General features: G+C 52.1%; 1 protein-coding gene across 7 annotated transcripts; it reads left to right on the top strand.

Moving 5' to 3' along the window:
• Positions 1-48: 48 nt before the first annotated feature.
• LOC122364342 (flotillin-2-like) lies at positions 49-24837 on the top strand. 7 transcript variants are annotated; one of them, XM_043334630.1, is made up of 11 exons: positions 49-75; positions 8035-8106; positions 8753-8847; positions 9997-10198; positions 11781-12013; positions 12312-12431; positions 14443-14550; positions 18274-18380; positions 18563-18746; positions 20651-20797; positions 22243-24837. In XM_043334630.1, the coding sequence occupies exons 2-11, from the start codon at positions 8058-8060 to the stop codon at positions 22276-22278; spliced, it is 1281 nt and encodes a 426-aa protein (XP_043190565.1). In that variant the 5' UTR covers positions 49-75; positions 8035-8057; the 3' UTR covers positions 22279-24837. The 7 variants fall into 7 exon arrangements, with proteins under 7 accessions (XP_043190565.1, XP_043190562.1, XP_043190561.1 ...); XM_043334627.1 differs by lacking the exon at positions 49-75 and adding an exon at positions 175-256; XM_043334626.1 differs by lacking the exon at positions 49-75 and adding an exon at positions 196-234.
• The last annotated feature ends 73 nt before the right edge of the window (positions 24838-24910 follow it).

Below are 24910 nucleotides of genomic sequence, written 5' to 3'. Positions count from 1 at the left end.
AGTTACGTTCCACTCTGTCCGTGTGAGGTTTTTTGATCGCCAATCAACGATGCCAATTTCAGGTTCCTGCAAAAGGTGGTGAAAATTTATTGCTGCTACACATGTGTGGCACATTTTCCCGAATCCCCCATTTTCGATGACGTCATCAGTCCAAACACGCATTGGTTAGTGGGGGTTTTCTTACATGTTGAGCGGTGTCATTTCGCGATTCTCGGACTCGACATAAACAAAACCGTAGAGAAATTGTTTTGGAAGGGTAGGTGAGAAAGCGTGATATCACATTAAAGGAAATAGTTCACTTTTAACATGGGGTTTTGAATATGAATAGCAGTTTTGTAGCTTGAGCTGAGACAAGCACAAATCAGGAGCTTTTACGGCCCAACGCAAACGTCAACGTTCACCCTCAGTCGGGGGAGGTTTCAGTTGGGGAAACTACGAGGAGGCAGGAGCCAAGCACAAATTGGATCAGCCAATCAACAGCTGGAGTGGGCGGGGCAATGACCATATATGGTCAAAAAATCAGACTTCATATTTTCCATGCATCCTAGCATTCAAATGAAAAAATAAGGCATAGCAATGTTTTTTGACCACACACACAAGGCCTACACTCACTCGGTGCACAATGCACTGGCGGCTTTAAATCGCAGAGTTACAATACAAGGTCAAACAGTGATTGGCAAATATGGCAGATTGAAACAGACGCGCCAAAAAATGTAAGAAGCACCATGGTTTGAAAATGTCATAATTTTTATTATTTCAGTTGGGGAAACTAGTAACTAGATACCTACGAGGCGAATATCAAAAAAATGATTGGTCAATGAATGGACTTTTGATGATCATATATGGGACGCCGGTGAAAACAGGGCGTCGGAGGGCATATTAGTCATGTGACATTTGGAACTTCTCCCCCTCCGTCGGCCTTCTACATGCTAAACGTCTCGTGTGAATTTCACGAACCTTGATCAAATCGCCCCAGGCGCCCTGCTTTCACTGTCGTCCAATATATGGTCATAAATGCAGCCCCCGCTACTAAGGGTGAAAAATGGTATAACAAGCCGGTACCTACTTGCGGTATGGCGTCCACTTATCGGAGAGAAAAGGCTTCCATTTTTCACTAGGAATTAGTGTGATTTGATTAAATTTGGCGAATTGACTAAAAAATGGTGATAGGAAAACGGCTTTTCTGCAGGTTCTGGGGGTCACAATCAGCTGGCCATTCAATAAATGGATTGGTGTTTTGAAAGAAAATTGAAGATTTAATTTAATTACAATAAGCAAAGGTATTTAATTTTAAAAAGATAACTTAACCACAATTAGAAAAACCATAAAAAATAATAAAAATAATGACATTTTTAAACCACGGTACTGCTTACATTTTTTGGCATGTCTGTTTCAATCAGCCATATTTGCCAATCACTGTTTGACCTTGCATTGTAATTCTGCGATTTAGAGCCGCCAGTTAATTTTGCACCAAGTGAGTGAAGGCCTTGTGTGGTTAAAAAACATTCTTATGCCTTATTTTTTCATTTGAATGCTAGGATTCATTGAAAAGATGAAGCTGTCTGATTTTATGACCATATACAGGGGTGTGCGCTAGAATCCGGAAAAAAATGTAAGGGAAAGAACTTCAGGGTTTATTTGGTATCGCAAGGTTTCCCTTCAAAATTTTTACTTTTATAGCGAAGACTGATCCCTCCTCTGTACTGTCACTCGACTTAGCACCCTCCAGCTCCAATCACAGCCTCCACAGGGCGCCGGAACCTGCCGCAGGCGTTGGTGACCTGCTCCCGGGTTAAGTTGACCGCGGCCTGGATGATGGCGGTCCCCAGGGAGTCGAAAGTGTTGTGAGGTCGTTTGTTGGACTCTCTCTCAAGGACGCCCCAGAGAAAGTGGTCGCACGGACACGGAAAATCTTCTGGTCGGGAAAGAAGCTGCTCTGGCCGGTGGCTCTGTGCTCCAAAGAAGTGATGATCAGCTAACATCTCCGAATCTCCTGGTCTTTATGACTTCTGAGAGCATCTGTCTCACCTGAAGAACGTAGCTCCTGTATCGGAGATTGTCGTGAATGGCACGAAGAACTGTTACCCTGCGCAGATTGAGCCTCGAAGTCACCTTCTGCATGGGAAGGCTCGGACCTTCTCCAATCATGGCCTCGAGCTGCTCCAAGAAGTCCTTATTCCGCTTCCAAACCTCGAATCGGTCCTGTTCCTTCCTCTTAGGAGTCAGAGACTCACTCATCGTCTCTTCAGACTCTTTGAAGGACTTTGCAAGGTCGTACACGGCCGATTTCGGGAACTGAAAGAAGTCCACAATTTCCTTGGGCGCGCGGCCGCAACGGAGGGCCACAATAACCGAGGTGCGGCGCTCGAGCTAAGAGGATATTTCTACTTATTTTGTTTCCGATCGAAGGCGACTGAAGTCACAAACCTATGAGGAAAAGAAGAATGATATATTCAAAAAAGTTTATACGATACGCCAATTTAAAGTTTTTCCGGATTCTAGCGCACACCCCTGTATGGTCATCGCCCCGCCCACTCCAGCCGTTGATTGGCTAATCTAATTTTTGGGCCCTCTCAGCCCGGAAATGGTCCCTATCATGTCGAAAAAGGGCCCCCTCAAACCATAACTTGGCCCTCTCAGGTCTGAAATGGTGCCTCTTATGCCTGAATGAGGCCTCAAACAAGCCCTCTCTGGCCTCATACGGGTCCTTTAGGGCATGAAATGGGCCCTCTCAAGCTTGAAATGGCCCCTTCAGGCCTGAAATGACCCTTCTCAGGCCTGCGATGGACCCTCTCAGACCTCAAACGTGCCCTTTAGGGCCTGAAATGGACCCCTTCAGGCCTGAAGTGGGCCCACACAGGCATCAAATGGGCCCTCTCAGGCCTGAAATGTCCCCTCTCATGCCTCAAACAGGCCCTCTAGGACCCGAAATGGGCCCTCTCAAGCTTCAACTGGGCCCCTTCAGGCCTGAAATGGGCCCTCACAGACCTGAAATGGGCCCTCTCAGGCCTGAACTGGCTCTCTAATGCCTGAACTGGCCCTCTCATGCCATGGAACGGGCCCTCCTATGTAGGCCTTGGATTAGCTCAATCGGGCCTTGGATGTAGGTAGGTAGTAGGTACCCTCTTAAATCATATAATGAAACTATGAATTCTAACCCGCGCCCCACTGGGGTCTGCGTATAACACGCCCTACTGGGGGGGGGGGAGGGGGGCTCTCCATAGCCCCCCCCCCCTAACTCCGAAACTACTGGGCCGATCGTCAAAATTCAAACGGCGTCTGATAGCCCCGGAAAAACTGTCGAAGGAATCCTAATTTCATTGACCTCGAGGTCACCGATGACGTCACAGGTCAGGTCAAAGTAAAAATTATTAGCATTTTGGCTTGTTCACATTTTGGGCTCTGGCCGCCGTCTTACAAGTCAGATCAGGCTCATTTTTGGTTTCCACACTCGTGAACAGATGCTCTAGATACCTTGGGGGTACCAAACTTGTACTTTGATTTTCAGGTCAGAGTCAGGTCATCACAGGTCACGGAAATATTATATCATGCGTCGGTCACGTGACACATGTTTTATGGTCCATTTAGGCCATTTATTTCGAATTTGATGTCGTCTGTGTCATTCGAAGTCATTTTGAGTCGAATTTAGCTTAGGTCAGGTCACTTTCAGGTAAAAAAATGTCAAATTTTGAAGTTATAATTTTTCAACAAAAAAGGTGTCTATTGGATGCAGTTTGAGCTCAGGAACACGATGGTGCTATTTATATTGGTATACGATGTCAAATACGTACTGAAAAATTGATTTGAAAAGTTGATAATTGTGATTTTTTTTTGCAATAATGCGTATAACTTGGCCATTTTTAAAGATATTTGGCTAAAAATTGCTAGAGTTAGTCATAAGCATGCGTTCTGTCACATATATTCCGTTTTTTTTTCTCGAAAAGTCAAAAACTTTTTGAAAAAAATATAAAAATATAAATTTTGAATATTCTTGTATAAAATTTTCGAACTTTTCAAATTTTGAAAATCCGAGATAGCAGTTTGATAGCGCAGTCAATTCTGAGTCCTTTCATGCAAAGAAATTGGATTTAGCTTAAAAACTGAACTCTTGGGAGCGATTGGCGACGACGTCATCACTCTGACGTCATTTCCGGCCGAACTATGGTAGCTACGAAGTTCCAATTTTGACACAAGGTGTCAAATTGATGCAGCCGAAGGTACTGTAAGTTTGGCGTCGATACGTCAAGTGGTTTGGAAGTTATTGCAGAAAAACGGGAGGGGGCTATGAATAGCCCCCCCCCCCCAGTGGGGCGCGGGCTAAAGGGGGGCTATCAGGCCTGAATACTGTTTTCAATCATCTGACGAACCTTGACATTATGATAAAAAATTGTCAGGCTGCATAACGTTACAGTTCGAATTGACGGTGGGCCCCTAGGATAAGAGACGGGGGTGAGATCTCACCCCTTTACCCCCCCCCCTGGCTGCGCCACTGCTAGCCTGCCAATTATTGCTCATACTCGTATTACGGAATATGGACGAGTTCCTAGGTCCTACTTCTTTTTAACTACGGAGTGCTACTGTATACAGCTGTGTCCGCTGTACACTGCATAGGGTAGGGTGGGGTAATTTGAACTTGTGGGGCAATTTGAACATAGTGTGAAAAACACAAAATTACGGAAAATCCATAAGTGGCATGACAATATGACCAGTGAGGGAAATTATCGTAACTAAAAGGGCTGTCATGAACGGGGTTTAAAGTTTCATGGAATGAAGATGCTGACGCACACTGTAAAAATCATTTTCGCAAGTAAAAACGCCTAAAAACACGTCATTGCAACTTCATTGCAGCGCAAAATCTTGCATTGTTAGCGCCTAATACGCAACGGCTTTTGTTGAACAATGACCTAATCAGTGCCTTCAATACAAGAAATTTGCTTTTGAAACCTGTTTTTAAATATGGTAAAATAACTTTTAGCATGGGGTAATTTGAACATAGTGTGAGAATTTCATTGAAGACAGGGATAGCTCCGAAAAAAACAACACTCCCAGTTTTTTTGCCAATATTTTCGAGCCAAAGTAGTACCAGATTAGTGATGCCAGTTTTATAGAATTTACGTCTAAAATCCGTCTAATGTCCGGCATTTTCGGTGATTTCCGTTCAAAAATGTTAATGTCAGCCATTTGTCCAAATATGTCCGAAAATTACGCATTAATCAACACTCAAAACTGTCATTGAAATTGCTTATAATGTAATTTTACCAGCCGAAAAGTGTTATTATATGGAGAGCTTAACAAGCTTTCCATTCGCCAATCAATGCTATGCACGATTACTTTATCAAAAGCGCTGAAGTGTAGCAAGCCATCGTCCAATGTTGTCCAGTCTGCTACCTTTGTCCAACCAATTCCGAATTGGACATTGGACAAAATCAGAACTCCAAATGTCCAGGTTTCGATTGGCACCACTATAACAGATGCAGTAAGGTTGGGAGAGTTTTATTGAACAAAAATGATAGACGTTCTGTTTACGGAGCGAGCGAAGCGAGCGTAGTCTTTCCTTTCTGAGTATGAGCGGCCGGCCGGCCGGCCGTGGTCACGATTCTGCGACGCTTATATCTCAGCAACCACTTGACCGATTTACACGCGGTAATTTTTGTAGGGTAGCTTCATTCCTTCTACCAAGTATTGGACTATTCCCGATGCATGTGGGTGACCCCTTATGCACGTGCCACGTGCAAAACGAAGAGGTGTCACTTTTGTAATTGTTGCAATATCTCCGTAACTACTTGGCCGATTGCGCTGAAAGTTGGCATGTAGGTAGGCACCCACTAGGCAATGCATATCCATGTGCCAGAATTGGGGTGCTGCTGCACGTGCGCACGTGCAGGGGTCGATTCCAGATCTCAAGAACGGCTGGACCGATCGTGCTCAAATTTGGCACATGGTTAGGGACCGGTTGGTAGGGTGCCGTGCAAAAGTCAGTTGGGACCCATTTTGCACGTGCGCACGTGCAGGGTGCCGCTTCCAGATCTCGAGAACGGCTGGGCCGATTGTGCTGAAATTTGGCACATCGCTAGAGACCGGTTAGTAGGGTGCCGTGCACAAGTCAGCTGGAGGTACCCCGTCGAAATTTCGCACGTGCAAGGCTCACCCTCTTGCTCGCTCTGTTAGTCGCCCCAAAGGCGTTATACTGGTAATTGAAGAGAGGCGAATTCTGTCAACTGACCGATGTGCATCGTGCAGATATTGATACTCTGCAACTGTTATTTTTGTTGTGTTGATTTTTCAAGTGAAAGTATGTTTAGAATTATTCTGCCTATTTGTTTATGGGTCAAACACCATCGGTGCTGGCGAGACTATCGTTTTTATGACAGGTTAAGGCAGTATGTTCAAATTACCCCACGGTGGGGCAATTTGAACACACCGTGACTAGGTGGAGAAGTGAGGCTATGCTATTCAACGTATGCTCGGCTCGTCCAAAAATGAGGCTTGCATGGTGAAAGCAAGTGACACTTGCGCTACTGAAGCAGTTTTTCTTCATCCAGGGTTGAGATGGAATTTGGTACAACGGAGAAGACGTAAAAATATGTTCAAATTACCCCACACTACCCTACTGTACATATATCCCTCGCCGAACCCATTGGTTTTCTACATATGCGCCGGCCAAGGGGGGGGGGGGCAAAAACGCCCCTGGTCACCAAATTGGTCGAAGGAGGTCATGTCGCATATCATTCATATCGGCATATCATATCAGCCGGTCCCGTAGCTCAGTTGGTTAGAGCGTTGGACTCCGCGTGGTGAGAGCACGCGTTCCCGGTTACGACAGTCCGGGTTCGAAGCGCGACGGGCGCTCGAGATTTATGGGCCTCCTGACAGGTATGGTTGCGGTTGGTGGCAGGCCGTAGCCAGGCGAAGTCAGCGAGGGGACCGGCCGTGCGCGGCTTTGTGCGCACGTTAAACTTTGGACTCTAAATTCTGCCATAGAACCGGAATTGCGCGATCGGAGGGTAGAGGGCAGGGTCATCGCAACAAGCTTCGCTTAGCTGTGGCTCTGTCCTTGTGAATCCTTCCATTCAAAAGGTTCGGACTAAATTTAAAAAAAAAAATCGATTCGGCAGGTCTTCCTGAGTCTATTGGTGGCTTTCCCGACTCGGTAGCTCAAATTGATCGGGAGTCATTGAAGAAAAACTATGAACCTAATCACGTCATAAATGACGTTACGCAACGTCAACATTGCAAAAATGACGCCTCTAACCTTGCAAGGAGTGCATGAAATCACGATTCTGTGTGCTTGGGATAGTGGGAGATCGTTCCCGGTGCCAAAATAGCAGTTTTTATTTTTTCCCGTTGACTTATAATGGTGAGGTCACGAAAATGACCTGACCTCATATGACCTTTAGGAAAAATCCGAGATATACAAGTTGTGAGACTCGTAATGGATACTAGATCCTGCAAGTTTCATTTCCCTGTGAAAGCTACTCTGGCAGTGAGGGCGTTGCGAATTTGAACACACCGTGACTAGGTGGAGAAGTGAGGCTATGCTATTCAACGTATGCTCGGCTCGTCCAAAAATGAGGCTTGCATGGTGAAAGCAAGTGACACTTGCGCTACTGAAGCAGTTTTTCTTCATCCAGGGTTGAGATGGAATTTGGTACAACGGAGAAGACGTAAAAATATGTTCAAATTACCCCACACTACCCTACTGGTTTATGGATCCTTCAAAATGAATTTATTCACCCATGTGTAATGCAGTGTCTGTGCTTGCCGGTACCCGCCCCCCTCGGCCGGCGTGGGTAATGCGTAGGCATTTCGGCCTTCTTCGCGTGTTTTGGTTGCAGTTCGTAAATTAGTGCTCCTGCGACTCTTGGAGCCTGGAGGCCCCCGCTTGGATAGAGGGCGGAGGCCCCCTTGGCCGTTTGGGACCCCAGTGCTTATGTCAAAGTTTCATCCATGTTTGCCTGAGGATTTATGTGACAGCTTTTACTAATTAATGTCAGTAATGCATTTCTGGCTGGTTAACAATGTACTATGTTTCAGGTGTTTTGTTTAAAGCAGCCGTCATGGGGAATATCCACACTGTTGGGCCAAATGAAGCCCTCGTAGTTTCAGGTATGCTTGTCTCGGTCTGCCACAATCAATGCAGAGCGCTCGTTTTATCACACTGCAGCTATATTGCATGATCACCGGGCTGTGTTACGTAGCCAATAGTTGCGGGGCGGAGCTTCCTATTCAGTTGACGGGGGGGGGGGGCTGTCTCACCAACTTGCCATTTTGCCCCACCAATAAACATTTTGCCCCACCAACTTTAACTGATTTGGTGCTTAGCAAACCAATCTTTTTTTGCATCGAGGGACTTTGAAATGCATGTGTAATGCAACATATTATCTATGTAAAGAAAATAATTGATTCATTGTTGCACATTATCAACTTAACAATTGGACATTGTAGGTTTGATGACTTTTTGCCCCACCAGCTTCCCTGGAAAGGCTCCACCCATGTGAAGTTGGCTGTTTTTACGGGTCGGAATTTGGCAGGCACGCACCAGATATGGAGAGCAGGCGATTCTGGTGGTGTCTCCGTGCGGCAAGTTGGGCGGGTGCTAGCGCCGGCTCTGGGGAGGGGGAAGGGCGAGCGGTCCGCTGACGCCGCCCTGCGCCCGGTCCGGTGGGTGCTAGCGCCGGCGGTCTGGGGAGAGAGGTCCGCTGACGCCGCCCTGCGCCCTGTCCGCTGACGCCGCCCTGCGCCCGGTCCGCAGGAGGGTGGTGCGGCTCCCAACAGAAGCGGACCATCGTCGGCGGCTGGGCCTGGGCCTGGTGGGCCGTCACCGACGTCCAGTCACTCAGCCTCGAGGTAGGGCTCGTGCAGTCACTCAGTGCAGTGTCTGTGCTCGGCTGGACCTGGGCCTGGTGGGCGGTCACCGACGTCCAGTCACTCAGCCTCGAGGTAGGGCTCGTGCAGTCACTCAGTGCAGTGTCTGTGCTCGGCTGGGCCTGGGCCTGGTGGGCGGTCACCGACGTCCAGTCACTCAGCCTCGAGGTAGGGCTCGTGCAGTCACTCAGTGCAGTGTCTGTGCTCGGCTGGGCCTGGGCCTGGTGGGCGGTCACCGACGTCCAGTCACTCAGCCTCGAGGTAGGGCTCGTGCAGTCACTCAGTGCAGTGTCTGTGCTCGGCTGGGCCTGGGCCTGGTGGGCGGTCACCGACGTCCAGTCACTCAGCCTCGAGGTAGGGCTCGTGCAGTCACTCAGTGCAGTGTCTGTGCTCGGCTGGGCCTGGGCCTGGTGGGCGGTCACCGACGTCCAGTCACTCAGCCTCGAGGTAGGGCTCGTGCAGTCACTCAGTGCAGTGTCTGTGCTCGGCTGGGCCTGGGCCTGGTGGGCGGTCACCGACGTCCAGTCACTCAGCCTCGAGGTAGGGCTCGTGCAGTCACTCAGTGCAGTGTCTGTGCTCGGCTGGACCTGGGCCTGGTGGGCGGTCACCGACGTCCAGTCACTCAGCCTCGAGGTAGGGCTCGTGCAGTCACTCAGTGCAGTGTCTGTGCTCGGCTGGGCCTGGGCCTGGTGGGCGGTCACCGACGTCCAGTCACTCAGCCTCGAGGTAGGGCTCGTGCAGTCACTCAGTGCAGTGTCTGTGCTCGGCTGGACCTGGGCCTGGTGGGCGGTCACCGACGTCCAGTCACTCAGCCTCGAGGTAGGGCTCGTGCAGTCACTCAGTGCAGTGTCTGTGCTCGGCTGGGCCTGGGCCTGGTGGGCGGTCACCGACGTCCAGTCACTCAGCCTCGAGGTAGGGCTCGTGCAGTCACTCAGTGCAGTGTCTGTGCTCGGCTGGGCCTGGGCCTGGTGGGCGGTCACCGACGTCCAGTCACTCAGCCTCCAGGTAGGGCTCGTGCAGTCACTCAGTGCAGTGTCTGTGCTCGGTTGGGCGCGGTCTGTCGTCTGTCGGGAGGCGGTGACCCCCCGCTGACCGTCCCCGCCTGGCTCTCTCTCTCTCTCTGCGCGGCAGACGATGACGCTGAATCCGATGTGTGAGCGCGTGGAGACGGCGCAGGGCGTGCCGCTCACCGTCAACGCCGTGGCCCAGTGCAAGATCATCAAACAGGACGACATCCTGAAGACGGCCTCCGAACAGTTCCTCGGAAAGTCGGTGGAGGACATCGAGCTCACCATACTGCAGACGCTCGAGGGACACCTGCGGGCCATCCTCGGTACCTGCAGGGGCCGGGTGGGGTGGGGAGGGGCAGCTAGTTAGTCACCATACTGCAGACGCTCGAGGGACACCTGCGGGCCATCCTCGGTAACTGCAGGGGCCGCGTGGGGTGGGGAGGGGCAGCTAGTTAGTCACCATACTGCAGACGCTCGAGGGACACCTGCGGGCCATCCTCGGTAACTGCAGGGGCCGCGTGGGGTGGGGAGGGGCAGCTAGTTAGTCGCCATACTGCAGACGCTCGAGGGACACCTGCGGGCCATCCTCGGTACCTGCAGGGGCCGGGTGGGGTGGGGAGGGGCAGCTAGTTAGTCACCATACTGCAGACGCTCGAGGGACACCTGCGGGCCATCCTCGGTAACTGCAGGGGCCGGGTGGGGTGGGGAGGGGCAGCTAGTTAGTCACCATACTGCAGACGCTCGAGGGACACCTGCGGGCCATCCTCGGTAACTGCAGGGGCCGCGTGGGGTGGGGAGGGGCAGCTAGTTAGTCACCATACTGCAGACGCTCGAGGGACACCTGCGGGCCATCCTCGGTAACTGCAGGGGCCGGGTGGGGTGGGGAGGGGCAGCTAGTTAGTCACCATACTGCAGACGCTCGAGGGACACCTGCGGGCCATCCTCGGTAACTGCAGGGGCCGGGTGGGGTGGGGAGGGGCAGCTAGTTAGTCACCATACTGCAGACGCTCGAGGGACACCTGCGGGCCATCCTCGGTAACTGCAGGGGCCGCGTGGGGTGGGGAGGGGCAGCTAGTTAGTCACCATACTGCAGACGCTCGAGGGACACCTGCGGGCCATCCTCGGTAACTGCAGGGGCCGGGTGGGGTGGGGAGGGGCAGCTAGTTAGTCACCATACTGCAGACGCTCGAGGGACACCTGCGGGCCATCCTCGGTACCTGCAGGGGCCGGGTGGGGTGGGGAGGGGCAGCTAGTTAGTCACCATACTGCAGACGCTCGAGGGACACCTGCGGGCCATCCTCGGTAACTGCAGGGGCCGGGTGGGGTGGGGAGGGGCAGCTAGTTAGTCACCATACTGCAGACGCTCGAGGGACACCTGCGGGCCATCCTCGGTACCTGCAGGGGCCGGGTGGGGTGGGGAGGGGCAGCTAGTTAGTCACCATACTGCAGACGCTCGAGGGATTCCTGCGGGCCATCCTTGGCTGCTGGAATGGAGGGGGGGGGGGGAAGAGCTGAGGACAACCAGATACAGTCAGAGGACAACCTGTCCTCTGACTGACCTCTGTCCTCTGACCCCTGTCCTCTGACCGCTGTCCTCTGACTGACTCCTGTCCTCTGACCGCTGTCCTCTGACTGACCGCTGTCCTCTGACCGCTGTCCTCTGACCGCTGTCCTCTGACTGGCCGCTGTCCTCTGACTGACCGCTGTCCTCTGACTGACTGCTGTCCTCTGACCGCTGTCCTCTGACCGCTGTCCTCTGACCGCTGTCCTCTGACCGCTGTCCTCTGACTGACTGCTGTCCTCTGACCGCTGTCCTCTGACCGCTGTCCTCTGACCGCTGCTGTCCTCTGACCGCTGTCCTCTGACCGCTGTCCTAGTCTGACCGCTGCTGTTCTCTGACCTCAGGAACGCTGACCGTGGAGGAGATATTCAAGGACCGGGACCAGTTCGCCGCCCTGGTGCGCGAGGTGGCCGCCCCGGACGTCGGACGCATGGGTGTGGAGATCCTCAGTTTCACCATCAAGGACGTGTACGACTCGGTGGAGTACCTCTCGTCGCTGGGTCGCACGCAGACGGCCGCCGTCAAGAGAGACGCCAACACCGGCGTGGCCATGGCGCTGCGGGATGCCGGCATCCGGGTGGGTGGGGGACTCCGGCAGCCGGGTGGGTGGGGGACTCCGGCAGCCGGGTGGGTGCGTGGGGGACGCCGGCAGCCGTGACACCGGCAGGGTGGGTGGGGGACTCCGGCAGCTCCGGGTGGGTGGGTGGGGGACTCCGGCAGCTCCGGGTGGGTGGGGGACTCCGGCAGGGTGGGTGGGGGACTCCGGCAGCCGGACCGGCGGCGCCGCGCTGGGCGGGCTACACCGAGTGCAGTTGTAATTTAGCTGGCCGCGCCGTGCTGGTGACATCTGTCTGTCTGTCTGTGTGTGCCTCCAGGAGGCCGAGTGCGAGCGCGCCGCCATGGACGTCAAGTACAGTACCGACACCAAGATCGAGGACAACACCAAGGCGTTCAAGCTGCAGAAGGCCCAGTTCGACCGGGAGGTCAACACGGCGGTACGTGCGGCGGCGGGCGCGGCGGGCGGCCGTACGCACCTCTCTGGGGGTGGCTGACTGAGGGGCTGATCCCCAGCGGCGGCTGACTGAGGGGCTGATCCCCAGCGGCGGCTGACTGAGGGGCTGGTCCCCAGCGGCGGCTGACTGGGGGGGCCCCAGGCGCCGGTTAGGTTGGCTGTGGCACGGCTGCTGGCTCTGGTGGCCGCCGGGCGAGCGGTCACCGAGCGCTGTCTCGGATCGATGCCCTTCGCACTGATTGCGGCCCCCGGGACGGGGCAGCTTGTTGCACGTCAACTGGGCACATTTGAACCGTCCGGGTGTGCGGGGCTGTAGCTCCTCATACAGCGCAGAGCCGGTGCTCGGGCCCTCTGACATGACCTTGACCCGAGGTCAAATTTTCAACTTGACCTTTCGATGCCGACATATAGTTCATTCGACGCATCTCGACGAGAGGAAAGCGATGCTTGCAAAATAAATATCGTGGCTCTCTTGAGTCAAAAGTTATTACCGAAAAACATGTTTCGTGAAAACGGCTATCTTGAGAGTTTTTGCCCTCTGGAGGCTAATCTGTTAACCTGAGGTCAAATGTGAGAACAAAATTCAGAAAGGTCTTTAAAATGGCTAGCAAATGTGCTTTTCCGCGGCGCTGTAGCTCCAATGGCTTCCGAGTTAGCCGTTGGCAGCTTCCAAACTTGTGAAGTGGACTTATTTTGACCTTTGCTGACCTATGGCGACCCGACATTTGATCTGATCTAAAAATGGCCGAAGTGTTTTCGTAATTATTTTTGACGCTCTTTCGATTGCCGCTTACTGTGTGTCGCTACGTGGCCCAGGAGCCGAATTACATCGGGGGGGGGGGTGTGAAAAGGCCCCCCCCCCAGCACGACGCGGAAAACTCAGGCCACCAGCACGGCGGTGGCCTGCAGTCACAATACCCGTCCAATGTCCGGCGTTTTCGTTAATTTTCCGTCCAAAAAAATGTTAAAGTCAGCCATTTGTCCAAATATATCCGAAAATTATGCAGTAATCAACACTCAAAATTATCATTTAAATTGCTTATTCTGTAATTTTACCAGCCGAAAAGTGTTCATTATATTGAGAGCTTAACAAGCTTTCCATTGGCCAATCAATGCTATGCACGATTACTTTATAAAAATGCTGAACTGTAGCAAGCCATCGTCCAATGTTGTCCAGTCTGCTGCCTTTGTTCAACCAATTCCGAATTGGACATTGGAAAAAATGGGAACTCCGAATGTCCAGGTTCCGATTGGCACCACTTTTACAGATGCAGTAGGGTTTGGTAGAGTTTTTATCGAACAGAAATGATCTGTTTATTGAAGAGAGGCGAATTCTGTCAACTGACCGGTGTGCAGCGTACAGATATTGATACTTTGCAACTGTTATTTTTGTTGTGTTGATTTTTCAAATGAAGGTATGTTTAGAATTGTTCTGCCTATTTGTTTATGGATCAAACAATATCGGTGATGGCGAGATTATCGTTTTTATGGCATGTAAAGGCAGTATGTTCATATTGTTCAAATTACCCTACGGTGGGGCAATTTGAACACACCGTGACTTTGTGGAGAAGTGAGGCTATGCTATTCAAGGTATGCTCGGCTCGTCCAAAAATGAGGCTTGCATTAAACTTGAAGCCGAGTTAGAAAAGGGGAGGGAGGGGTGTTCAGACGTCTCTCTGGCCCGGCGCGATTAGCGCCGAGCGCCGGCCCGGTACGGGCTAGTTTTTGGCTGCTACGTCCAAAGCCGCAATGTCACCTAGGGGGTCGTTATGAAATGATGCGTATGCGTTGTTTAGTGTATTTGTGAATTTTTGAATTAGGCTTGCGCTGCTGTGCCGACTCGCCCACCGCGCTGGTTGCTTGTTACTTTTAGGTAGGTATGGGTTTATTGCACTTCCACGGAGCTCCTTTTTGACCCATGTGCTAGAGGTTCCAGTGGGCGCAGTGTGCGCTGGCAGACCGCTCTCACCGGGTGTGGCGCGGTGCGTCCGCAGAGGGCAGAGGCGCAGCTCGCCTACGAACTGCAGGAGGCCAAAGAGAAGCAGAGAATTCGAAACGAGGAGATCTCCATCGACATTATCGAAAGGAAAAAACAGATTCAGGTGGGTGAACGGCCCTGCCCCGTCTGCTGCCCCAGAGACAGGCCAGGCAGCCCCGTCCGTCTGAACCCCCCCCCCCCGCCCTGCCCCGTCCGCTGCCCCCAGTGCCCTGCTCAGGTTTGTGACTGTGTGCCTGTGTCTGTGACTGTGTGTGTGTGAGTTCATGTGACTGTGTGTGTTTGTGTGACAGCTTCGGTGTGAATGTTACTGTGTGACTGTGAAAAGTGCCCGTGTGACTGTGTTTCTGTGTGTCGGTACGACAGTGTGACTGTGAAAAGTGCCCGTGTGACTGTGTTTCTGTGTGTCGGTACGACAGTGTGACTGTGAAATGTGCCCGTGTGACTGTGTTTCTGTGTGGCGGTGCGACTGTGTGACTGTGAAATGTGTCTGTGTGACTGTGTTTGTGTGTCGGTGCGACTGTGTGACTGTGAAATGTGTCTGTGTGACTGTGTCTGTGTGTCGGTGCGACTGTGTGACTGACTGTGTGACTGTACCTGTGTGTCGGTGCGACTGTGTGACTGTGAAATGTGACTGTGTGACTCTGTCTGTGTGGCTGTGTCTGTTTGTCGGTGTGACTGTACCTGTGTGTCGGTGTGACTGTGTGACTGTGAAAAGTGTCCATGTGACTTTGAAATGTGTCTGTGTGACTGTGTGTCTGTGTGTCGGTGCGACTGTGTGACTGACTGTCGGTGTGACTCTGTCTGTGTGACTGTACCTGTGTGTCGGTGTGACTGTGTGACTGACTGTACCTGTGTGTCGGTGTGACTGTGTGACTGACTGTGTGACTGTACCTGTGTGTCGGTGTGACTGTACCTGTGTGTCGGTGTGACTGTGTGACTGACTGTACCCGTGTGTCGGTGTGACTGTGTGACTGACTGTACCTGTGTGTCGGTGTGACTGTCTGTGTGACTGTACCTGTGTGTCGGTGTGACTGTGTGACTGACTGTACCTGTGTGTCTGTGTGACTGTGTGACTGACTGTACCTGTGTGTCGGTGTGACTGTGTGACTGTACCTGTGTGTCGGTGTGACTGTGTGACTGACTGTACCTGTGTGTCGGTGTGACTGTGTGACTGACTGTACCTGTGTGTCGGTGTGACTGTGTGACTGACTGTACCTGTGTGTCGGTGTGACTCTACCTGTGTGTCGGTGTGACTGTGTGACTGACTGTACCTGTGTGTCGGTGTGACTGTGTGACTGTCTGTGTGACTGTACCTGTGTGTCGGTGTGACTGTGTGACTGACTGTACCTGTGTGTCGGTGTGACTGTGACTGACTGTACCTGTGTGTCGGTGTGACTGTGTGACTGACTGTACCTGTGTGTCGGTGTGACTGTGTGACTGACTGTACCTGTGTGTCGGTGTGACTGTCTGTGTGACTGTACCTGTGTGTCGGTGTGACTGTGTGACTGACTGTACCTGTGTGTCGGTGTGACTGTGTGACTGACTGTACCTGTGTGTCGGTGTGACTGTGTGACTGACTGTACCTGTGTGTCGGTGTGACTGTGTGACTGACTGTACCTGTGTGTCGGTGTGACTGTCTGTGTGACTACCTGTGTGTCGGTGTGACTGTGTGACTGACTGTACCTGTGTGTCGGTGTGACTGTCTGTGTGACTGTACCTGTGTGTCGGTGTGACTGTGTGACTGACTGTACCTGTGTGTCGGTGTGACTGTCTGTGTGACTGTACCTGTGTGTCGGTGTGACTGTGTGACTGACTGTACCTGTGTGTCGGTGTGACTGTCTGTGTGACTGTACCTGTGTGTCGGTGTGACTGTGTGACTGACTGTACCTGTGTGTCGGTGTGACTGTGTGACTGACTGTACCTGTGTGTCGGTGTGACTGTGTGACTGACTGTACCTGTGTGTCGGTGCGACTGTGTGACTGACTGTGTGACTGTACCTGTGTGTCGGTGTGACTGTGTGACTGACTGTACCTGTGTGTCGGTGCGGCTGTGTGACTGACTGTGTGACTGTACCTGTGTGTCGGTGTGACTGTGTGACTGACTGTACCTGTGTGTCGGTGTGACTGTCTGTGTGACTGTACCTGTGTGTCGGTGTGACTGTGTGACTGACTGTACCTGTGTGTCGGTGTGACTGTCTGTGTGACTGTACCTGTGTGTCGGTGTGACTGTGTGACTGACTGTACCTGTGTGTCGGTGTGACTGTGTGACTGACTGTACCTGTGTGTCGGTGTGACTGTGTGACTGACTGTACCTGTGTGTCGGTGCGACTGTGTGACTGACTGTGTGACTGTACCTGTGTGTCGGTGTGACTGTGTGACTGACTGTACCTGTGTGTCGGTGCGGCTGTGTGACTGACTGTACCTGTGTGTCGGTGTGACTGTGTGACTGTACCTGTGTGTCGGTGTGACTGTGTGACTGACTGTACCTGTGTGTCGGTGTGACTGAGTGACTGACTGTACCTGTGTGTCGGTGTGACTGTGTGACTGACTGTACCTGTGTGTCGGTGTGACTGTGTGACTGACTGTACCTGTGTGTCGGTGTGACTGTCTGTGTGACTGTACCTGTGTGTCGGTGTGACTGTCTGTGTGACTGTACCTGTGTGTCGGTGTGACTGTGTGACTGACTGTACCTGTGTGTCGGTGTGACTGTGTGACTGACTGTACCTGTGTGTCGGTGCGGCTGTGTGACTGACTGTGTGACTGTACCTGTGTGTCGGTGTGACTGTGTGACTGACTGTACCTGTGTGTCGGTGTGACTGAGTGACTGACTGTACCTGTGTGTCGGTGTGACTGTGTGACTGACTGTACCTGTGTGTCGGTGTGACTGTGTGACTGACTGTACCTGTGTGTCGGTATGACTGTCTGTGTGACTGTACCTGTGTGTCGGTGTGACTGTCTGTGTGACTGTACCTGTGTGTCGGTGTGACTGTGTGACTGACTGTACCCGTGTGTCGGTGTGACTGTGTGACTGACTGTACCTGTGTGTCGGTGTGACTGTCTGTGTGACTGTACCTGTGTGTCGGTGTGACTGTGTGACTGACTGTACCTGTGTGTCTGTGTGACTGTGTGACTGACTGTACCTGTGTGTCGGTGTGACTGTGTGACTGTACCTGTGTGTCGGTGTGACTGTGTGACTGACTGTACCTGTGTGTCGGTGTGACTGTGTGACTGACTGTACCTGTGTGTCGGTGTGACTGTGTGACTGACTGTACCTGTGTGTCGGTGTGACTGTGTGACTGTACCTGTGTGTCGGTGTGACTGTCTGTGTGACTGTACCTGTGTGTCGGTGTGACTGTGTGACTGACTGTACCCGTGTGTCGGTGTGACTGTGTGACTGACTGTACCTGTGTGTCGGTGTGACTGTCTGTGTGACTGTACCTGTGTGTCGGTGTGACTGTGTGACTGACTGTACCTGTGTGTCTGTGTGACTGTGTGACTGACTGTACCTGTGTGTCGGTGTGACTGTGTGACTGTACCTGTGTGTCGGTGTGACTGTGTGACTGACTGTACCTGTGTGTCGGTGTGACTGTGTGACTGACTGTACCTGTGTGTCGGTGTGACTGTGTGACTGACTGTACCTGTGTGTCGGTGTGACTGTGTGACTGTACCTGTGTGTCGGTGTGACTGTGTGACTGACTGTACCTGTGTGTCGGTGTGACTGTGTGACTGACTGTACCTGTGTGTCGGTGTGACTGTGTGACTGACTGTACCTGTGTGTCGGTGTGACTGTAGTTGCGTGTGACGGTGACCGTGTGTCTGTCCCGCAGGTGGAGGAGAAGGAGATTCAGCGTAAGGAGAAGGAGCTCACCGGCACCGTCAAGCTGCCCGCCGAGGCCGAGAGCTATAAACTGGAGGCGCTCGCAGAGGGAAAACGGTACGCACTGACGCGCCAGCTCGGCCCGGCGCCGGCGGCCACCGGACCGACTCCCTTTTGTACCGCTTTTGCTGGGTCGGGCTCTTTTTGTGCAATGCTTTTCATGCCCGTGACCTAGGTACAATACGCGACTTCTGACCCGTGGTCAGATACAGTACCTGTGACCGTTGACTCGTCGCCAGGTACCAGACGGTCGAGCTGGCCAAGGCCGAGGCCGAGACGATTCGGCTGATTGGCACGGCCGAGGCGGTCGGCATCGAGGCGGTCGGGCGCGCCGACGCCGAGCGGATGCGCATGAAGGCGGCCGCGTACAGTCAGTATGGCGACGCCGCCATGGCCGCCATGGTGCTGGAGGCGCTGCCCAAGGTCAGTAGGGGGACCGGCCGCGGCTGCCGCGGCGCCCGGTCGGCTGAGAGGCCGCCACTATACGCCGTCCCTACTCGTCTCCCACGCGGTGGCGGTGATCACTCGGCGCCGGTCGCGCTCAGCGGCGGTCGTTCTCCGGACTTTTTGGAACCTTTTCCGTCCCAGTTTTACCTTTCTTGTTATGTTATCCCTGTATGTACCTATTCGTAATGAAACATGCGGATTGTTTCGATAGCTTAGTGACCATCCCACCTTAACATTAGTTTTTAGTTGAGATAGCTAAATTGGGGTGCACTTACCGGTGCACTTACCGTGACTTGCACTTACCGGTTTGGACACTCACAGCATCGAGAACTGCTTCAATTTAGATATATTAAATTTCAAAGTTGCAGCACTTTGGATTCAGAAGTGCTAATACATTTGAATGCCCCCTCTGAATTTGTGACGTCAGCGCAGATCTAGCGATTTTAAAATCTTATACTAACATATTTGTGAAGCAGTGGTGGTATATGCTGTTTGCGCGCAACATCTGCCGCACTTTTAAGTTACCAAATTATTGCTTCCAAATGTCCTAGCAACAGCGGAGGCTGAAAAATAAACAAAAGTAATTGTCTTATATCTCAAAAACAAGTTAACATTGTTCACTGAAATCTGGTAGATATTCATTTTTGCTCACTCTGAACCATGTGACACCGCTTTTATGCGAATTCATTAACTTTTTTGAAGGTGTCCCTTTGACACGTACTAATGTGAAGGCCGCGCTACACTACATATACATAGTCATTTCCAATTATTAATAGAGCTCGTTTCTTGTGGGTTCCAGTTCACGATGTTCGCGAAACTATCTCTATCTCTATCTCTATCTCTCCCTCCCTGTGTGTGCTCTGTGCTCCCTCCCTCCCTTCCTCCCTCCTCCGTAATCTCCTGTGTATGCCAACGCACACCAACTCCCTTCCTAAGATCCTGTTCGTCAGCAGTTTTTCCACCTCAACCCGCTACTCCTTCCTTACCAGTGTCCGAGACTGCGCCAGCCGCGCGGCGGCACCTACCCGTCTTATATGGCTGTGGATATGTGTATGAAGTTTTAGTTTCCGTGGTAACAGCTATGCTATTTATTCATATGCATCTGAACTATCGTCATTTTAAGTGCATGACTGTCTTATTATCGGTCATGCTGCCTGTTGGTGCTTGTTTACCATAAACAATAAACAAACAATAACAAGCTACCAGTTGGTTTACTTTCTCACTTGGTCTTGTGTTTGCTCTAAACCGTGTTTGTATTTCCTCCAACCACTGTAATTGTTGGCCCTATGCCTCGTGCTATGTGCCCTGTGTTCTGTGTGTCGTGTGCTGTCTTATGTCTTCTTTGTGTAATGTGTGCTCTATGTGTTTTGTGTGCTCTGTGTGCTTTGTGTGCTGTGTGTGTTGTGTGTGCTTTGCTCTCTGTGCTCTGTGTGTTCTGTACTCTGTGTGTTCTGTGCTCTGTGTGTTCTGTGCTCTGTGTGTTCTGTGTGTTCTGTGCTCTGTGTGTTCTGTGTGTTCTGTGCTCTGTGTGTTCTGTGCTCTGTGTGTTCTGTGCTCTGTGTGTTCTGTGCTCTGTGTGTTCTGTGCTCTGTGTGTTCTGTGCTCTGTGTGTTCTGTGCTCTGTGTGTTCTGTGCTCTGTGTGTTTTGTGTTCTGTGCCCTGTGTGTTCTGTGTGTTCTGTGCTCTGTGTGTTTTGTACTCTGTGTTTTGTGCTCTGCGTGCTCTGTGTGTTCTGTACTTTGTGTGTTCTGTGCTCTGTGTGTTCTGTACTCTGTGTGTTCTGCGTGTTCTGTACTCTGTGTGTTCTGCGTGTTCTGTGCTCTGTGTGATGTGTGCTCTGTGTGTTCTGTGCCGGCTGACGGCCGGCCCTGTGTCGTCAGATTGCCGCCGAGATCTCCGCGCCGCTCTCCAAGGTGGACGAAATGGTGCTTCTGGGTGGCGAGGACAAGATCACATCGGAGCTGACACGGCTGGTCGGCCAGGTGCCGCCGGCGCTGAACGCCCTCACCGGCGTCGACCTCTCAAAGGTCAGTGACCCCGCTACACACACCCACACCCATATACACACACAACGCACGCACACGACAAGATCACCTTGATCACCTTGTGTGCGCACACGCACGCACACGCACAGTGAGCACTTACCACAACTCTCCACTGTAGCTGACTGCTGTAACTGACCACAACTCTCCAGTCTCCACTGTTAGCTGCCTGCTGTAACTGACCACAGCTCTCCACTGTAGCTGACTGCTATAACTGACAACAGCTCTCCACTGTAGCTGACTGCTATAACTGACAACAGCTCTCCACTGTAGCTGACTGCTGTAACTGACCACAGCTCTCCACTGTAGCTGACTGCTGTAACTGACTACAGCTCTCCACTGTAGCTGCCTGCTGTAACTGACCACAGCTCTCCACTGTAGCTGACTGCTGTAACTGACCACCACAACTCTCCACTGCAGCTGACTGCTGTAACTGACCACAGCTCTCCACTGTAGTTGACTGCTGTAACTGACCACAACTCTCCACTGTAGCTGACTGCTGTAACTGACCACAACAGCTCTCCACTGTAGCTGACTGCTATAACTGACAACAGCTCTCCACTGTAGCTGACTGCTGTAACTGACTACAGCTCTCCACTGTAGCTGACTGCTGTAACTGACCACAGCTCTCCACTGTAGCTGACTGCTGTAACTGACCACAACTCTCCACTGGTAGTTGACTGCTGTTAATGACCACAACAGCTCTCCACTGTAGCTGACTGCTGTAACTGACCACAGCTCTCCACTGTAGCTGACTGCTGTAACTGACCACAGCTCTCCACTGTAGCTGACTGCTGTAACTGACTACAGCTCTCCACTGTAGCTGCCTGCTGTAACTGACCACAGCTCTCCACTGTAGCTGACTGCTGTAACTGACCACAACTCTCCACTGGTAGTTGACTGCTGTAACTGACCACAACAGCTCTGCACTGTAGCTGACTGCTGTAACTGACCACAGCTCTCCACTGTAGCTGACTGCAGCTGTAACTGACCACAACTCTCCACTGGTAGTTGACTGCTGTATCTGACCACAACAGCTCTCCACTGTAGCTGACTGCTGTAACTGACCACAGCTGTCCAGTCTCCACTGTAGCTGACTGCTGTAACTGACCACAGCTCTCCACTGTAGCTGACTGCTGTAACTGACCACAATTCTCCACTGTAGCTGACTGCTGTAACTGACCACAGCTGTCCAGCTCTCCACGGTAACTGACTGCTGTTACTGTCCACTCTGACCATTAGCTCTCCACTGTGACCGTCCACGGTAGCTCTCCACTGTGACCGTCCACGGTAGCTCTCCGCTGTGACCGTCCACGGTAGCTCTCCACTGTGACCGTCCACGGTAGCTCTCCACTGTGACCGTCCACGATAGCTCTCCACTGTGACCGTCCACGGTAGCTGTCCACTGTGACTGCCCCCTCTGCCGCCAGGTGCTGTCCAAGGTGCCGGGAGCGGAGGTGAAGTAATCCGCTCCGACCGAGCAGCTCGGGCCGCCGCTGCCGCGCCGCCGCCCTGGGGCCGGCAGCCGCGGCCGTCCTACCTCGGATGGCGTATGTCGACCGGGTGCTGTGCCGCCGCCGGGCGCCACGCAGCACGCGAATCTCATCCCTCAGCCTGGCCAAACCTATCCCGCACCCCGTGGGGGGGGGGGGGCAGAAGCTAAAAGCTTCCCCATGCCTGTCCATCGTCGTCAAACATAAGTACCTTGTCACACGTCGTTTTGACATATTCCTTTAAAATTTAAACAAAATCCGATACAAAATTTCTGAGAAAATGTTTTAGTGACGTCAAGCCATTTTTGCTTCAAGGGCTGCAAAAATTCAAACGACTTAAACACCTTCAATTCTTAATCACGAGGTAAAAATAATGTACGTGATTTTACTGGAGGTAAAAAGCATGCACGTGATTTACTAGAGTTAAAAAGAATGTACGTGATTTTTCTTTTTCATTCAATTGAGTGAAATAATGTTGTTAAATTTCAAACTTTGAAAATGTTCAAAAACCTATTTCTTGGTAAAAGACCGCTATAAAATAAATTTTTTGCACCAAACGAAATTTCAACTTCGAGAAGTAGGTGCGGTCTGCAGCCTGCGCACCTATATTCCAATTTTTAGAAGATCTGGTTAATTTTTTTCGGATTTCAGTGACGTCACGACACACAAAATTTTTCAAAGCAAATTTTAGGGACTTAGCCTAAGTGCAGGAATAAAATGACAGTATCGGATTCGATGTGAAAACTGCACCAGATTGATGCCTTTTTGGTCTCAAAATCAACTAAATAATTTGGCCTCAATTGACCTGACATGGAACTGAACTTCATGCACATATGGTCAATTTTACTAATTAAGTATGCCCAATGCCTATTGAGTTATATGCGTAAAACGACCCGGGAAGCATGTGCTGCACATATCCAATTCTATAGTTCGTCTTTGCTGACTTGACCTGACCTTCACCTTAGCATAACATTGTATGCAATGCTCATGCATTATGGTCAAGAACGTATTTTGGGTGACCAATCTCAGTAAATTCTTCGCCAACTGGGCTCCAAAGCTGGTACTGTAGAAACTTCAGTATTTTTTACCCTCGAGCTGACCTGTGACCAACTTGGGCGAAACAATTTGTTCTCAACTGTCAGACTTGTTGAGAGCTTTCAATGGCCGTTTCACCCGCCTTTCTGAGACCATCCTTTCGGAACAGCCCCTTCCCCCGCCCCTCCCCCCCCCCGCCCGCGGATGCGCTATGGGTGAATAGGCGAGCGAGCGCGGGTTAAAAGGCATTTTGATTGGACCATTCTGCAGCACATATGTGTATCAACCTTGCCTTTGCTCGTTTGACGGTTTAATCGCATCCGCCACGATAGATCGGTTTACTAACGCTCACTACGGGGTTTAGTATAGGAGTCGCTTACCAGTAGATTACCAGACACGACATAGCTAATCGCACAATATTGCTGCCATCGCCCCTTTTCAGTTAGTTGCGACGTCTCGACTCGCCTCCTGAAGTTGGTTTCGCACGCTGTTGTTCGGAAAACACCATTCTTCTGCCGACTGTGGAGGCCAGCTGACTGCCGTACGCGCTATGTAGTAGCTGCCACGTCGCGCGCCGTGTGGGCGGGGTGCTATTTCAGTACACTCAGCGCGGCGTGCGGAGGGGTGTGTGCGCGCTGCCGGGAGTGCCTGCCGCCGTGCCGTGCCGTGCCGTGCCGTGTCGTGCCGTGCCGTGCCGTCCTGTTCCGTGTAGTCAGCCGGGGAGCGCGCGCCGTCGGGCCCTCGGCCAGTCACCAGATCTGGCACACCTGGCCGGACGCTGCGCGCCCGTGTCGCCGGTCATTTTATCCCACCGCGAATGTGTTGAGCGGCTGGGCCGCGCTGCTCCTGGCCCGCCGAGTGAGCGGCTCATGCTCTGCCGAGTGTACTAAAACAAATCCTATAGCCAGGATGGGAATTTTCCAGTCTGTCTGTCGCCTTTATCGGCAGCCCAGCTGTCTGGAATGGAAGCACGCTTACGCTTATGTTGACATTATCTTAGTTCTAGACTTGTGTATTGCTGCGTAGGCCGCAGTGTACAGTTAACTGCAGAATTGGAATCAAGTACCACTTTCCACAGTCAATCAGTTGTCCGGAGTGGTGTAGTCTGTGCCGCACGGGCAGAGTTCACAGTGACCCAGCTCTCAGCTTAATTGCGTGATGAACGGCACAGACAAGCGTTCCAGTCAACTGATGGCTTCTGAAGAGTGGAACATCTTTCTGTACATACATAGTCAACCGTACATATGTTCTGGCGCCAATGTTTTGCATGTGTTGCTGACTGCTGTTTTCGGGCAAGTAGCGGGCCTTTGCGGCGGATGTTTGCGGGCGGTCAGGTTCGGCGCGCCGACGCGGCCCGGCCGCCAGACATTGTTCGGTGGCTTGTCAATGTGTGCTGGGATTGTTTAGTGGCTTGGCAGTGCGTGCTTGGCCGGCGGCTAGTCAATACAAAGCGTCTGAGCCGCCGCTCGGTGGCCGGCCGGCGTATATGTATACCAATCGACAGTGAATATGAAAGGTGAAGTGCCTGGGTGCGGTGAATAATGGTTAGTTTTGGTCGAGGCCAGGCTCC

The sequence above is a fragment of the Amphibalanus amphitrite genome, unplaced genomic scaffold (genome assembly GCF_019059575.1).
Source record: "Amphibalanus amphitrite isolate SeventyFive unplaced genomic scaffold, NRLGWU_Aamphi_draft 000670F_arrow, whole genome shotgun sequence".
NCBI classification, from domain to species: Eukaryota; Metazoa; Arthropoda; class Thecostraca; order Balanomorpha; family Balanidae; genus Amphibalanus; species Amphibalanus amphitrite.
The sequence above is the reverse complement of the archived record's forward strand: the minus strand, read 5'-3'. Positions and strand labels throughout refer to the sequence as shown.

Bases quoted from the DNA above. Each gene is read 5' to 3' on its own strand.
- LOC122364342 (XM_043334630.1), top strand. From the start codon at position 8,058: ATGGGGAATATCCACACTGTTGGGCCAAATGAAGCCCTCGTAGTTTCA. The intron at 8,848-9,996 runs GTAGGGCTCGTG...TCTGCGCGGCAG, and splicing joins TCCAGTCACTCAGCCTCGAG to ACGATGACGCTGAATCCGAT. The intron at 12,432-14,442 runs GTACGTGCGGCG...GTGCGTCCGCAG, and splicing joins ACCGGGAGGTCAACACGGCG to AGGGCAGAGGCGCAGCTCGC.